Raw genomic sequence first — 17411 nt, 5'->3', positions numbered from 1 at the left:
TCAGCTTTTGACTTTCTCCCATGATTGTAAAATCAAAGGGTTTGTGATTCCATTATTTAAAACAAACATAGAAATAAAACCTTAACATATATACTTATGCTCTTAATGACATATTTGTCATAAATTTGATAATATAATATATTCATTTACTGCCAAAAAATTTTACTTCAAAAAAAGTTATGGCCTTGTATTTTGTTCCTCATGAAGGAGCTTCATATTCCTCAATTATTATACTTTATTTTGAATAGTAAAATAATAAAATGCTGCTTGGATAAGGTATATTATCCTGACAAAACTTAATACCAGTTTTAGATGGTTAGTGAGGTCACTTGGCGAAATTGATGAAAAATCATACAGATGAATTTAAAGATTTAGAAATAATTTTTACACCTTACAGTTTACAGGTGTTTGATATCACTGTAAACAAACCTTCTGGAAATTACTTTACAAAGCAACATAGTAAGGGGTTACTTTGTGGAGATCATAAATAGCTAATGGGTATTTGTGTTGGCATAAAATTTCTGGTGATGTTATGATGCATGAACTCAAAAAGTGCTAGATCTCAGGTAACTTTGAGGATGTTGATGTGCTCTTGAAAACTGTTAGATGACTTAAAAAGTGGCTTTAGTGACAATAAACACCCTGATTTCAAAGATGTGTATGAGAAAGCAGAATAAAGTTGTTTTATGAAATTTGAGAGAAAAAAGCAACATTTCTAAATGAACACAGGAGAGTGTTATTCAAAATATGTTTGTACAGTTGAATAAGTTATGTAATATGAAGTTATTTTAATAGTTCACCTATATCCTTTCATCATCTATATAATGAAAATGCCCATACATCTAAGTTTGGATATTCTCATGGATAAAATGATGAGGCAATTGACTTTTATTCTAGTTGTCTTATATTTGGGTACATACACACAGTGCGTGTGTGTACACATATATACACACACATATATACGTACATACACACATGGAGGTGAGTTTGGGCTTAGAAAGTGGTTGGGAAGGATGCACATTGTCCTGTTACCAGTGTTAGCTCCCGGGGAGTGAATGAGGGATGCTGGTCTCTCGCTACAGGTCAGCACACCAGGGACCTCCCCACTTCAGGGCCATTGCTCCTGCTGGTCCTCTGCCTAGAATGCTGTCCCCCAGGGAGCCACTTGACCAGTCCCTTGTCTTTAATGTCGTCTTCTCAGGGCTTCTCGGATCAGCATCGCAGATTGCAGCCTCTGCCGGCCTCTCTACCCCCCTTCCTTTTTTTCTTTCCTCTTAGCACTCCCTATCATACTATATATATTTTACTTGTTTATGTTTTTCATTGACGCCTCCCCTTCTAGAATGTAAGCTCTGTGAGGGTGGGGATGTTTTTGTTTGGGATTTTGTTTGTGTGGGGATTTGTTTATTCTGTTCTACTTTGTTCACTGTTGTATCCTTGGCACCTGGAATAGTGCTCGTTGCACAGTGGGTGCTCAATAAAGATTTGTTGAGTGAATGAATAAGTTATAGAGCATGAGCATTTTAAAAGTTGGTATTGTCAAGTTACATTTTAAAGGAATGTATGCAATAAACTGTGTGACCAGAAATGTTTACAGGTGTTTGATATATTTAAAGCTATGATTTACTAGGTGCAATTATTTTAATTTTTTGATTACTAGTGAAGTTGAATATTTTAAAAATACTATTTTTACATTATTCTTTTTATTTTTAACTATATGATGCATTTGTTTAAAAATGGGAAATACTGAAAAAATATGCATCTATTCATTCAACATGTAATTACTGAGTGGTTTCCGTGTCAGTTACTCTGCTGTGTGATGGGGATACAGCATCGACAAGACAACCATGCTCTTTTTCTCCAGAGATTATGGTCTACTGGGAAATACTGATGCTGCACAAATGAAGAAGAAAATTTGAAAATAAAAATCATATGTGATGCTCATGTGGGGATAAAAAACTGTTGAGGATTTAGATTACGTCTTTTCAATCTTTACATGTGGTGTGTCTGGGAACATTCAAATAAATTATAGCTTTCCATTTTTACTTAAAATATCTTGAATTGTTCCTTGCCATTAAATATATTTGTATGTAATAAAATGTTACAGGTCTCATGTGATTTAGTGTTAGCTGTAAATATACATATGTGTGTGTGTGTGTGTGTGTGTGTGTGTGTATATATATATTTGTTAATTGGTTTTTAATGATTGTGTGATATTCCATTTTGTAAAAGTTCCATACTTGTTCAAAGCAATTACCTGTTTTTGAACATTTAGATTGCTTATAAATTTTTCATTATTATAAATAAAATAGCATTTGTTCTTTATATAGGTCTTTTTCTCCACCTCTCTATTACTGCCTTATGTATTAGTTTCCTATTGCTGCTGCAACAAATTACCACAAACTTAATGGCTTGAAGCAACACAAATTTACTATCTAACGGTTCAGGAGATCAGAAGGCTTAAAATCAAGGTGTCAGCGGGGCTGCATTCCTGTCTGGAGGCTCTAGAGGAGGATCTGTGTCACTGCCTTTTCCAGCTTCTAGCGGTCACCTGCATTTTGTGGCTTGTGACCCCTTCCTCCGTCTTCAAAGCCAGGTGTGTAGCATCTTCCAGCCTTTCTCTCTGACCTCTCCTGCCCTCATCAGACTCTTTCTCTGACTCTAACCCTCCTCCGTCCTTCTTGTGATTACATTGGGCCTATCTGTAACCCAGGGTAATCTCTTCTTTCTAATTCCTTCATCTTGTCTGCAAAATCACTATGTAAGGTAACACTTTCACAGGTTTCAGGACCTAGGATGTGGACATTGTTGGGGAGGGGGTCATTCTAATACCTACCACACCTTAGGATATGTGCCCAACTATAAAATTGATAAGTCCAGAGCAATTTTTAAGGCTTTAGATACAGACTGCCAAACTACTCTCTAAAACAATAAATCCTCAACTGGTGCTCACATCTATCTGCAATGAGACTTCCTGTCACACCTGGTCCTTTTTAGCATGTGATACTTTAAAAAGTCTTTGTATTTTTGATAATAACAATAGCAAAACATTTATTGAGTGAGTACTACATAGCCAGCACAAATGTAAGAGCTTTAAAGGTATTAAGTACTTTAGTCCTCAGAAAACCCTATGACATAGGTATTTTATTATCTCTATTTTACAGGTAAAGACATGAGGCATAATGAGGTTAAGTAAATGGTATTAAGTAGCACAGTTGAAACTGGTGGAACTAAAATTCAAATACAGGCAAAGAACAGGCTAGGTATCTGTGTCCTTAATCTTTCTTTTCAGAACATATGAATTCTCTCTCTCTTTCTCTTTCTCTGTAAAACATCTCTGTACGATGTCCCTATGACAGTCTGATACAAAAATAATAACTAATTTCTTGGCTACTATGTGGTTTAATGGAAAAAGATTTGCAGAGAAATACAGAGGGTGTCAAAAAATGTATACACGTTTTAAGAAAGTGACAATATATACCGATAACAAAAGATGAATACAAGTCATGTGTATACACTTTTTTGGCCCTCCCTCTATATAGTCAGAAGGACACATGAATGAGGAAAATGAGGAATGAAGTAATTGAAGTGTTTTCCTCTGAGGTCTTATGACTAACTTATGCTTTCTGGCCTAGTGCAAAATTGGGAAACTTAATTCTTCTTTTAGAGGTGCCTATAACAGAAATTCAGGATGGGGTTTAAAAACTTTTATAAAGTCAGTAATGATAAAAAGTATAAGCTTTCAAGGTTTATTATAAAGCAAAGGGGCTCAGAATGGCAGGACAAATTTAGAGTGGAGTTTTTCGTTTCATCTTGGGGATCTTTATGATTGATAACATAATTATATTTTTACAATTATATTTAACATAATTATATTTTTTATTCACAGTTAACTATATTACAGAGTACTCATGCTTATGTAATTTCTTCCATGAATATATCAGAAATTATCATCTTTTAAATTATGAGAAAACATCAGCAAAGAACATTTCAACATTTTATAGTGATGAACCATTCATAGATATTCATTCACAAAGCAAATTTGTGTAAAACAAAGTCTTTTTTTGATAGGCTGGACCACATAAATTTATATTGTTCATTTCTTAACTGTTTAAATAATGTATTTGTAAACATTGGTAGTCTCCTTAATTTAAAGAGCTTAAGAGAAATATCTTAAATGTCATGGGAAAAGTGGAGAAAGATTTATATCCTTTGAATTCTGTAATGCAAATAGGTAGCTTTCAACTCATTACATTATTGGCCATATGCTAGTTACTTGTTGATCTCTAAAAAACTACGTTAATGTAGTTTAATTCTTATTGGTTTTTATTCTTTTGACTATTGAGAGTTGGTGGGATAAAATAATGCATTGAGTTACAGCTGTTCACTGGTTGTGTGTGTGTGTGTGTGTGTGTGTGTGTGAGAGAGTGTGTGGTCACAGTCCAGTGAGCATGTTTTGAGAATGTATCCGAATCTTTCCTCTGACCTTGATACTTAACTTTCCTTTTGTGATTTCTCAGGGTCACAGCCAACACAAGTATTGAATTCTTTTATTCCAAGATAAAAATAGTTTTTTGTTGGTTCTCTTTCTACTGATTATAAAAGTAGTATTGTAAAGGAAAAAAAAAGTTTAAGGGAAGAAATAAGAATTACCCCAAATCCCACCTTTACCACCAACAGATAGCCCGTGTTGACATTGCTGTTTTTTTTTTTTCTTTTATGTGCATATGCACATACACTTTACAAAACGTGGATCATTACTCAACAGGATATTTAGCAACTTGCTCTTTGTACTTAAAAATATGTATATCACTTTATGTCAGTATATATGGGTATCATTTTTCACATGTCTGTTCTCATACATGTATGTGGTCTTATATCTTTACTTATCCAAATAGTTCTTTAGCATGAATTGCCAGAAGTGGAATAGCAAGGACTAAGAACAGAAAGGTTGAATTAATGTATCCCCCAGCCAACCTGGGGAAGGGAACATTTTGTCAAACACTTGCTCGCCCTGGACTGTGTTCCTGTCGTACAATCTTTGCCGGTCCGGTAGGTAAAACCGACCAATGTGGATTTCTGTCATTATTGGTGAGGTTCAGTATCCTTTTATGTGTTAATTGATCATTTAAAATTACATATTTTTGAAATGCTTGTGATTAAAATTTCTATTTTAATTGTTTTTACTCTCAGAACTTGAATTTTATAAGAATTGATAACACCGTACCACTGAAAATATGTGCTTCTGAAAAGACATTAGAGATACAGGTTACAAATGACTCTACATATTTGTTATACTTAGAATACATATGTAGGATTAGGTAATTGAGTAGCTTCATAACGAAGCCCTCGCTCCCCAAATTGGGACTGCTGCCATTATTGCCTCAATTTAGAACACTTGGTGAGAGTTTGATCAAGAGAAGTGCTTCTATTTTGCAGATATATAGTTAATTACTCATTGCAAAGCTTTTGGCAGTGGTGTTGCTCTGCTTGCCAAGTTGGAATGTGAAATACATTTCTTCATAGTGACAAATGATACATAAGTGTGTGTTCTTTTGAATGCTTGTTAGAACTGTTATTTTCAGTTACGAAAACTCAAACCAAATGGGTTCACATAAAAGTTATAAAAACTCGTGTAATGATCAAGCCCAGCTATAGGCTTGCTTTGGGATAGAACTTGAAGGAGGGGCTCAAATCATGTCACCAGGGACTTGTTTCTTTCTCTGTATATCTCAGCTTTGTTCCTTCTGGATTGGGTGCGTTTTTATCTCCACTCTTCCCTCACTGCATCAAGATGGCTGTAGTGGCCCCTGACCTTGCATCCTTCCATGGTTAAACTCTGTCGGAAAGATCAAGGCGTCTCTTCCCAGTTGCCCAAGAAAAAGCCAGGCATTCCCGCTCGTGCCTAATTAGCTCATTTTGAATTTCGTGCTCATCCTGAAAGCATTCTGGGAAGTCTTATTGGCATTGGCACTTGACATGTGCTTACGTAGAAACGAGGGTGGGGGGTTTGAGGGCATCCGAACCGCTTTGACAGAGAGTAAGTGAGGTGAGATCCCAAAAAGAAAATCTGGGCCTATCGCCAGCAAAGGGGGCCTGGATGCTGGCAAAGCAGAACACATGTCCACTCACCTGGTCGCCTCAGCGCCTGGCAGAGTGCCCCGGACGTGGGAGGTACTGTGATCAGTACTTACTAACTGCCTGACAGGGCTGTATGTAAGAAGTTGTAAGGTAAATAGAATTTCGTAGGCCATTTTGGGAACTTGGTTTTGTTTCCAAGGTAAAAAAAAAATTGATCTAAGTGTCAAACAATCTACTTAAAAACAAACTTTGCGATAGATACCGATCGTCACATTAAGTACATGCGTATCAAGACTTTTTAAGTTAGTTCTGTGAACTGGACAGTGAAGAGGGCAATCAGCAGTAATCAGGAGTTGGTTTTAGACATCAGGTTCACTCATTCTCATGCATCTATTCAGTCAAGAGACGTTCACTGAGGGCCGTGGGGGCCAGTCGCAGCAGTGCCCCGGGGCTGCAAGTGGCGAGATGATGAGACATGGCCCGGGCGCTGTCAGATCACGTGGTCTAGTGATAGAGGCTGTGTCCTGGGATAAACGTGATGATAGCATGAACCACAGAGTGATGAAAGCCCTGAAAGCTTCCTGGAGGAGTCATGTCTGAGCTGAGTGATCTGGGACGAGAGAGACGGTGTCAGAGGTCGGGCAGAGGAGGCCAGTGCAGAGGATTGAGAAAGTGTGGCCCATTAGGGGCGCGGTAAGTAGTTTGCTCTTCCCTGAGGGACGAGTGTATGCATATGCGTGTGGTGAGTGTGAATGGGAAGAGAGAGGGGTTGGTCAAGGGGCATCGTCAAGATAGGAGATTGTCCAGGTACAGGGTCCAACTCCAGCTAAGAAGGTTGGATTTTATCGGGAGGGAAGGCAGTGGTGAATTACCAGACTAAGCATTAGGGTGATTTGGTTAGAATCCAGAAGGAATCTGATGAATCCCATATGTGCAAATTTACTGATGTGAGTTCAGATAAAAGTACATTTGATGCTTTCATATTTTACTTAAAAAAATTGACACTAAGTGTTATGTTTATTGATATGTGTATCTTATAAATAAACATGTCCATTGAACACAGACCATCTCCCTTTATAAGGTTTCTAAAATACAGACTTTCTGTAAGCAGCAAAAACAATTGAAGGTTTGTTTTCCCTTTAAACAAAATATAGGTTTAAAGTAATCTCATCTCACTTTCCAAGTGATTTTATCTTAAATATTATCAAAACTTGATGGAAGGAGGCATTTCTTAATCTTAGAACAATAAATTATTTTAAATGCCAAACACTTTTTGTAAAAAGGGCTTATGAACTAGTACTCATTCAAAGAGCTGCTGAATAAAAGTCTGAAAAATTAAATTATGGTTGACATTCTCTTTTTCGTGATCATTATCAACATTTATAGTTTGACCTTTGTTTCATCTCGAGGATCACAGCAGTTTGCTTCTACTTCTTATCCTTTGATTATTAGGTAACAATCAAAGAAGCATCATTCTAGAGGGAAAGCACAGCTCCCTTAGTGATAGCTGTTCTGTCTCTTTCTAATAACCAATATGATGCTAAAAATCATCTGAAGAAGTCTTGCATGCAAAAATATTTAGCAAGAGATTATTGAGGATAGAAAATATGTGAGGTTGATTATCATTGTGCCAAAACTTAAGCCATTTTGCTTTTGAGTATAACATGCTATTGTTATTCATATTGGTATTACTAGTAACATTGTTCATATTAGATCTTTGAGTTGTTTATTTAATATATCATTTTGGTAGGTTTTCTAAATTCTTTATATTTTCTTTTATCAAAGGTCTAGAGTTTATCTCTTCAGGAGAACACAGATGCAACTTAAAGGAAAAAGTGATAATAGTATTTGTTTAGTTGAAATTCACTTGATAAGGAAAATTGGAGGGGAAATGACTTTTATATTAAGGGAAGGATTCTTGTACTTTAGGGGAAAACAATGTTGTTTTAGTTTAAAAACTCCCCTGCCTTCCATAAATATAAACTTTGTATATTTACCCCTGTATGGTCTAGCAAAATACTTGTACATGATACTCAATAAATGTTTGTTGAATTAAATAGATCTGTTCTAAATACCATGTTTCCCTGAAAATAAGACCTAGCCGGACCATCAGCTCTAATGCATCTTTTGGAGCAAAAATTAATATAAGACCTGGTATTTTATATTATTATATTATATTATACCTGGTATTATATTATTATATAAGACTCGGTCATTTATTATATTCAAATAAGACCGGGTCTTATATGAATTTTTACTCCAAAAGATGCTTTAGAGCTGATGGTCCGGCTAGGTCTTATTTTCAGGGAAACATAGTAGGAAATGAACTTGAAATTCTCTTCTCATTATACACACACACACACTCACACACACTATCTAAACAATTGCAGTATGTGTTAGGATTAGGTTCGACTGTCAATGATAGAAACATCCACAATAAGAGTGACTAAAGGAAGGTAGACGTTTGTTTCTTTCTCACATAAAATGCATCTGAGTGTGGTAGTCGAGGGCTGCTGTGGGGAGTCCATGAAGTCACTCAGGGCCTCAGGGCCTTCAGTTCTTTGCTGAGCCTCCTACAGAATGATCTTCCTCTTCATGGTCAACATGGTGACTAGAGCTCCAGCCATTACATTTAGCTTCCAAATCAATAGTAAGAAGACCAGAAAGCACAAGCAACTCTCACCCTCTTCCCTTCTAAGAGACTTCCTGAGAGTGATATACTTCTACTTGTATCTCAGTGGTCAGAACTTTGCCCCACGGCCACCTCCAGCTCAGAGGGGACAGGACATAGTGCTTTCACTTGGGTGCATTGCCCCAGGCCATACATTTGATGTTTGGTTATTGAAGAGGAGGAGGAAATTAATGTTGGGAGAGATAGTATGACTAGAAATCATGGAATGAAGTAAAATGTACTTCAGAAACTCGGCATTAATGAGAAATTGAGACGTTTTTTGAATTCTGTAATAAGAAGATGGTGATGTTTGCTATCCACTGTTTATACTTTTTTTTTTAAGGACTCATTTGTTTAGTGTTAAGTTTGACTAATAGGTGAGTATTGCTTAGGTAATTTGAAATGGGAAGAGGGACAAGGGAATTGAAGTCTGATGTCATCAAGAAAGATGTGGCCATATTTCATCTAAGATCTAGCTTTATCTGTGAAGGGAAAAAAATGAGCATTTATACAGTATTCTTGCAGTTGGGTACCTACAAATTACTTTTTCTTTGCATCATCACTGAATATGGAGACAGAAATGTTATATTTTTTGGCACAATGTAATTATAGATGTATTTTATCCCTTAATAATTTTGAAAATGTAGTAGCTAGAAAACGCAAATCAATAGACAGCCATAGAAGAGCATGTCTCCCGTGTCAGCTGTCTAGTTTCTAACCAGGGAATTAGGGCAAAAAAACCAAGGCCGATGCCAAATAATGGTAGGTAGTGAAAGGTATCCTGAAGGCCTACTCTCCTTTTCTGAATGCTCATCGAGTATTAGGGACAGAAAGTATCTTTACAAGTTTGTTTAACGGGACATTTTCTCCATATTGGGCAAAACAAGGAATAAAAATCATGGAAATAAGAGATTCTGCTTTGTTTTGAAAAATATCCCCCTCCCCCCAAACTTAACTGTTTCCCTCTTTCTTGCCAGGGTTTGATAGCATTGTCGGGGAAGTGTTTGCTTTTATTAGTGCTAATCTCTTGGGATTAAATTTTAGTCCATTTCCTCCTGGTGTTTTATAGTAGAGATTGGAACCATCTAGTTATTGTTATTTATGAAGAAGATCCCTTTTTCTTATGTCACTCTAAAAGCTTTCACAAATATGTTTTCTTGAAATTATTGTCCACATGAACAGTTATAGCTCTTAAACTTTTTTCACTGGTATAATTTCCTAGCTTTAATAACAATAACAAAAACAACAACAACAATGAAAATATTTAATTATGGTAATTATTGTCTATTTAATCTATAATATTCAGATAGATGTCAGGCAATAAATAGGAATTTTAACAGTTATTGAGAGTCTACTATATACTAGGTGTTTTATATATTTTATTTCACTAGGTTTTATAGTAGCCCTTTGTGGGAACTGCTATTATGTCAATTTCATTGGTGAGGGAATTGAAGCTTAGAGAGAGAGGATGAGTGAGTTTTCCAAGGCTACATAACTAATAAGTGTCAGAACATGAACATCATAATATCCACTGCACACGATGCCCCCACATGCAGGACCTCTGATAGCAGCGATCCCCATGATTATAGAGCTGTGCTGCCCGATATGGTAGCCATGAGCCATGTACACCTATTTAAATTTAAATTAGCAAAATTAAATTCAATTAAAAATTCAGTTCCTCAGTTACGTATTTTAAGCTCTCAATAAGCACACGTGGCTAGTGTACTGTATTGGACTTACAGACAGAACGTTTTCATCATCACAGAAAGTCCTGCTGTGCTGTGCTGTGCTGTTCTCGAGTTTCAAGTTAACTCTAATTTGAGCTGCCTATATTTACAATTAAACTTTCCTTTAGGATCAGTTTATGTCCTTGGAAATTGCTGCTGCCCGCATCCCCAGGACTAAGGGTAGTAGCGCAGGCCTGTGCAGGGTGTGTGGCCTCTACCAAATTGGTTTCTCTCTTGCTTCTCTTCTGCCGAGGAAAGGCCCAGATATGGTGAGAGGGGGGGAGGGGAGGGGAGGAGAGAGGAGGGGAAGGGAGAAGGAGAGAAAGAGCAGTAGCTGTGTTAGCTAACTCATCACGCCAACACCATTTTAAATGGACTTTCTGAGACTTACAGGAAAGATTTCTTGCATCTTAACTTCTTTCCTCAAGGTCCTCCTCAGAATTCATTGCCTCCTCTTATATGATCTGGCATAGCATCTTTATCTTCCTTTCCATGTAAACTCCCTCCATGTGCCTTTTTGAAAACATTAATTTGGCATATCCCACTTCTCTCGCTGTGGTCTGTAGGCAGATCTTGACCAGTTTCATCACTTTCTGATGGATAAGCTCTTGTATTTAGTCTGATCTTGGTAACGTTCTAAAGTATGTCTTAACCCAAGGTAAATTGGTTTCAGTTGACTATTAGCTAAATGTCTAAGGATTTAAACAATTTCTTCTCAAACTTATTTTTTATTTTATTTAATTCACAAATAATTTACTTGTGATTTTTGAAATGCAAGAATCTTTAAAATGAAACAAGAAATGTACTTTGCTAGTAGTGATAAAATATTTGGCAATGATTTTAAATTTAGAAGAGAGAGAGAGAGAGAGAGAGAGAGAAAGAGAGAGAGAGAGAGAGAATATCCTTGCTGGTCTGTTTTTGCTTAGTACTTTTATTCCTAATTAAGCTATCACTTTAAAAGAGAGGAAATAGACATTGGATGTATTCAACTGAACTTCCATTTCACAACTAGATGTCAGTGTTAACATACCCAATTAGATGTCTCAGGTGTGATTTCAGTGAGGTAATTCAAATAATTACTCACCTATATGCTATGCAGATCAGAAATTAAATGATAAAGAAGGAAAAGAAGAAATAAGCTACTTTATTTCAAAGTGGGCTGTTTAATTCTGTATTTTCCTTTTAAAAATATTTATTTTTCCCTATCTTAAAACTATGCATAAATAATTAAACTTTTGGTTTGTTTGATTCGGAAAGGCAGGTAGAATTATCAACTTGTACCTTTCAGCTACCATATTACCAACCAGAGGTTCTACCCTACAACTTTTCTAGAAAGAGTGATCAGAAAAAGGAGGAGCATTATTATTATTCAAATGGTGTGTGTGTGTGTGTGTGTGTGTGTGTGTGTGTGTGTGTGTATGTGTATGTGTATGTGTGTGCTTTTTGCCTACTTTCATAAGAAACATTTGAGAGCAGGAATTATGCATGTATCGTCAGTGACATTTCTAACATCTCACCTAGAAGTCTCTGTTGATAAAACTAAATCTGCCCTTTTTTGTTCAGTCCTCGTATAAATGGGAGCATGATACACCTTATCCTGTCCTCGCAGATGCAATCTGACAGCCTTGTAAAATCATTTATATTGCATTTCTCTAACTAGAGCGTCTCACCTTTATAGCCACGCTCCTGTTGATTAATATGAAATCTGGAATAACAACAAATATCATGAATAACATCCAGGTAAAGCAATAGATCAAAATACTGAAAACACATTCCCTCCTTCCACCTCCACCAAAATATCCTGATGGGTCTCCTTTGCAAATTCATACTTGTGGATCACTGAAGTGACAGAGCTTGCTTAGACAAAGTTCTGCTGAATTGTGTTCACTTTGATATTTTTAGTTAAACATGTTCGAATTATGCATATGCAACTTACTAAAGATTTTTGGAGATATCAAGACAATTTGTCTTTGGAGCTCAATTTAAGATTTTGACAGAATTGACAGATTTGCTTTTTAAAAGTGTTATTTCTAAGTGTAACGTTTTCCTTAGAAATACCCCCATACCCCCAAATAATTCTGTTTTGAAAAGGCAAGTTAAATTAGTGTCCGTAATATCTTAGTACATCCATTTCTCATTATGGAAATAACTGTTTAGGATATGCAGTAGATCCTAATTTTGTAACAGTCTAAAATATGTGCATCAATCAATGCAAACAATGCACTTGTTTACTGACTTTAAAAAATCCATTGTTTCCTGAGAAAGAATGTTTAGTTCATCAGTTCTTGGATCACCCCATGAAACAATCATTTGGCAATTGCTTTTTGTCAGTTTTTATGTCTTCCAGGCACATAATACAAGAACATAACATTAATTATTAATTATAGTTCAGATCCAGCACATCACGGGATATTCAACCTGCCTGAAAACAGAGAAAACTCATATTAACCAACTCCAGGCCGTCCCAGGTTGCTGCGTATACAGTGCAAATGCAAGCAGGCTGCATCACGCAGTGTACAACACATCTGATTTAGCAACACAGTAGTTCAGTGACATTTATGTAATTCTGAGTTCTTACAATGATTAGTAGTGGCTTAGTTCTTGACCTGAATTGTAACAGGTTTGTGATTTTGCTAAGTGATCTTTATATACCAGTTTTTTTGCTGTTTGTTTAAAAGCCATCTTGATTTATGTTTCAAGATCTCTCTGATGCCTTTGACAAAGATACCATTTATAACTTATATTTATTTTATACTAAGGCGAGTAACTATTTATTGAATTTAAACTCATTTGGAGGCAGCTACCTCTGACACGACTAACCGGACCTCGAAGTTTCCAGTGACCTATATACAAGGCAGCAGGCTAGCTAGGAGATAAGGGGTCCCGGCCAGCCGCCTTGAGCTGAGGAGACACTTAGTATGTATTTGGAGACATCCACGCCGTCGTTTTCTCTCTGGCATCATCTTCTCTGGGCCTCCGTGAATGGTTTTGTTTTCTGAATGTGTGTGAGCCTCGATCTTGGCCCGTCTTCTGTGATCTGGTTTTACTTCCAGGTGCCTGTTGCAGGAGCCCTAGCTCCTCACATCCTTTTTTTCCCCCTTCATTGTTTTTTCATATTGGGACTACCTAAGCTAACTGTGAACAGCAAATGGTTATTAAAGAAATAGCTATTTGGAGCTACTATGTACTTTTGTAATATTTTCTCTATTTTCCCCAGGAAGTCTCAAATACTTTTAAAACTGTTGACATTTTCTCCTGATTTGGGACAGGGTATACACATAATTGGTTTTGCACTTGGGGAAGAAGTGCAAAGAGGGTGGTAATTGCAAAAAGTCACAGCAGCTACGGCTGTTTAAAGTCTGTGGCAGCACTTTCTGAATCTGAAAGCATTTTGAAAATGCTTTTCTTTAGCCCCATGACAGGGCAGTAAAGGTGTATGCCTTTGTAATTATTTCCCTTACTCTTCTCACATTCTCTCCTGGTCTGTCAAGATTTTTAATTTTCAGTTTGTGAACTTTTTATATTTGGACACCAATTAATTGTTCATCTCATTAAATAACTTGCATAAATCTTAAATGGGTGCATTTTGTGGTACGTGAGTTATATCTTAATAAAGCTGTTATTGGAAATAAACAAAAAACAAGCTTACCTAAAACTTGCCTAAAAGCATTTTCAGTGGTACAGGAAAGCAGCTATGTATTAATGTTAGAAGGTGAAGAACAAATGGTGGTTATTTATATAAAGTTCCAAGTGATACGGCTTTTAAGAATATACTTCTCTTTCCTATTTTTGGTTTGTTTTCACTTAGGAAAACTTTCTATTTAACTCATTAAGTGTATATCTTGAGGGAGGAAAGCAAATGTAAGAGATAAAGACTAAAGCACTTAAATCTTATTTTTAGCATTGGAATGCTGTTAGAGAGATGAACCAGAAATACAGAAATGTTCCACTTCGTGCCTAGCTCCTACTGGCCGGGTCCTCAGTTGATAATCTGAGCTCTGACTAGATAATTGACCACGTGAGGAAATGTACTAGGAAATTCGTTATTTTGACTTCTTCTATAATAGAATGAGCAAATCGATGTTAAGGACTTTACATGTTAAAATATCCCATTTATCATTACAGAAAGCTGTATCCCTGCACAAGTCGTGGCTGCCATTGATATAAATAATGTTGCTAACGAAGTGTACAAGTATAATTTTCCTCACACACAGTTACTGGCCAAGACAATTGAAGTGAGTAACTATTTTTATTGTTTTAATAAATATATAGCAAGGAAAATGTGATTGAAAAACACTGCAAGATGCTGGTTTCTAGTGTGTTAATTGGAGGATAAGTCATATATAAATAAAAACGTTTAGGAGAAAGGGAATGAATGTTTTATATTCTATCAGAAGATGACAGGCTATTTTTTGCCCCTCCCCTTCTCCCCCCTCAATCACCCCCCACACACACCTTTAAATTTCCGGCTTTAGAGAAAGAGAGAGAGAGATTAGTATTTTGGTCTCTGAGAGAAAGGATTGAAATATAAGAGTATTCTTGACTTCTCCATGCTTGGTTCTGTAATGATAATAAACTGCTTAATTCTTTTCTTTGAAGCAATACTCTTACATATAACAGGAGTGAAAATAAGTGAAATAGTCATTGGCTATTACTTGTTGAATGCTTCTTAGTTTAGCAAGCCTGTCAAAATTAAAGGTACTGTTTGACCTGTGATGAAATCAGCAGAAGTATTTAACACTGATGTACACTGTTATTTTAAAAATAATATGACATTTTGTTTTTTCTCCCAATTTCTTGTTGTGAAAATTTTTGCACACAAATTTCTCAGAAAGCCATAATTTACATACAATAAACTGCACCCAGTTTGAGTTTTGACCAATATACACAACAGTGTAACCACGCCCCCCACAATCAAGACTTAGAACATCCATCACCCTGAAATGTCCCTTAGTGCCCTGTTTTGGTCAGTTTTTGACCCCATCCCCGGGCTACCACTGATCTTCTCGTCATTACAGGTTACATTTTCAATTTCTAGTATATCATAAATAAAATCATAAGTAATTTTTGTATGTATAACATTTTTTGTTTAATGTTTTTGGAATTCACCCATGCTTTGTGTATACTAGTGGTCTGCTCTTTTTTATCATTGCTGAGTGATGATCCGTACAATGGAATATCATATGCTACAATATGTATATCTTTCACATGATGTAGACATTTAGGTTGTTTCCAGTTTTTGACTATTCCAAAAAGTTCCTATGAATATTCATGTACGTGTCTTTGTGTGCATCTTTGTTTTCGTTTCTTGTGGATAAATACCTAGGAGTAGAATTGCTGGATTATATGGTAAGTTTCTTTACCTTTATGAGAAAATGCTCATTGTTTTCTATAGTGTTTGTACTCGTTATATTCCCACAATCAATGTTTAAGTGTTTCAGTTATTTCTCATTTTACCAACAACTGCTATTGTCAGTTTTTAAAAAAATTTTAGCTACTCTAGTGAGCATACAGTGGTATTGTGATTTTTTGTGTGTATGGTATTGTGATTTTAATTTGTGTTTTGCTGATGACTAATAATGTTGAGTATCTGTTTTCATATCCTTATTGGCCATTTCTACTTCTATGATGAAATTTCTTGCCCATTTCTTATTATTTGATATGTTTGTGTTATTATTTAGTTGTAAGTGTTGTTTAAGTTTTCTGGATTCAAGTTGTTTGTTAGAAATATGTGTAGCAAATATTTTCTCCACTTCTGTAACTTTTCATTTCCTTTTTTGTGTTCATCAAAGTGCTGAAGTTATTTATCTTTTTTTTCCTTTTATGGGACATATTTATTTTGTGTGTCCTAAGAAGTCTTTGCTTACCCCATTATTTTCCTGTTTTCTTCTGAAGTCGACTTTTCCTGATATTAATATAGCCACTTCTGTTCTCACGATTAGTGTTTGTGTGCATATATTTTTCCATGCTTCTAATTTTATTCTATGTTCTTAGATTTACATTAGATTTATTGTAGACAGCTTACAGTTGGGTCTTGATTTTTTACCTATTCTGAGAGTCTCTAACTTTGAATTGGAGTGTTTGTACCATTTGCTTTTAATCTTGTTATTAATATAGTCAGGTTTAATTCGACTACCTTGTTATTTGTTTTCTGTTTTCCTATCTGTTTATTCATCATTTTACCCTTTTTCCTGCCTTTTGATTTTTTAATATTTCAGTATTCTCCATTCCAGGCTTATTAGGTATATATTATTATATGTATCTGTTTTATTTTCTTAGTGGCTCTTCCATGATTTACAATATGCATCTTTAATTTATGGGCGCTTACTTTTAAATATCATTATAACACTTCATGTATAAATTACAGCAGTATACTTTCATTTCACCCTCTAATTTATTTTGCTATTATTGTCATGCATTTTACAGCTACATGTGTTGTAAACTCCAAAATATGTTGTTATTGTTTTTTGGATTAAGTAATCAAATATTTGTTAAAGAATTTTAAAAGGACAGGAAATATTTTAAATTTACCTACATATCTACTATTTTCTGCATTCTTTATTCTTTTCTTTTTAATCAAGGATTTCATGTGATATACTTGTTTTTCTTCCTTAAAAATCCTCCTTTAGCATCTCCTATCATGTATGTTTGCCTGGTGACAAATTATCTTAGCTCTTTTTGAGTAAAAAAGCATTTTATTTGTTTCCATTGTGAAATGTAATTTTCACTGACTTCTTGGTTGCATTCATTTTTGAAATTTTCATAGCATTCTATGATTTAATTTTTTTTCTTAGTACTTTCCGTTGTTATGTGCTTAATTTCTGACTAGAAGTCTATAATAATTATTTTCATTTCTCCTAATGTATTGTGTGTTTCTCTGGCTACAATTAAGATTTTTGTCTATAATGTTTTCATGAATTTTATTTTGATGT

General features: G+C 35.4%; 1 protein-coding gene across 10 annotated transcripts in view; it reads left to right on the top strand.

Moving 5' to 3' along the window:
* The window catches only part of TRDMT1 (tRNA aspartic acid methyltransferase 1), a 73715-nt gene that overhangs the window by 32966 nt on the left and 23338 nt on the right, over positions 1-17411 (top strand). For 8 of the 10 annotated variants that reach the window (XM_019746067.3, XM_088789040.1, XM_088789041.1 and 5 more), the window contains one exon: positions 14605-14714. In XM_019746067.3, coding sequence (XP_019601626.3) covers positions 14650-14714 — 65 coding nt within the window. In that variant the 5' untranslated portion in view covers positions 14605-14649. Of the gene's footprint in view, positions 1-2330; positions 2597-14604; positions 14715-17411 lie in introns of those variants that run through there. The other 2 variants (XM_074324819.2, XM_088789042.1) reach the window with 2 other exon arrangements.

The sequence above is a fragment of the Rhinolophus sinicus genome, chromosome 1 (assembly GCF_057876585.1).
Source record: "Rhinolophus sinicus isolate RSI-liver-muscle chromosome 1, RSI-T2T, whole genome shotgun sequence".
In the NCBI taxonomy this organism is placed as follows: domain Eukaryota; kingdom Metazoa; phylum Chordata; class Mammalia; order Chiroptera; family Rhinolophidae; genus Rhinolophus; species Rhinolophus sinicus.
This window is presented reverse-complemented; position numbering and strand designations above follow the sequence as displayed.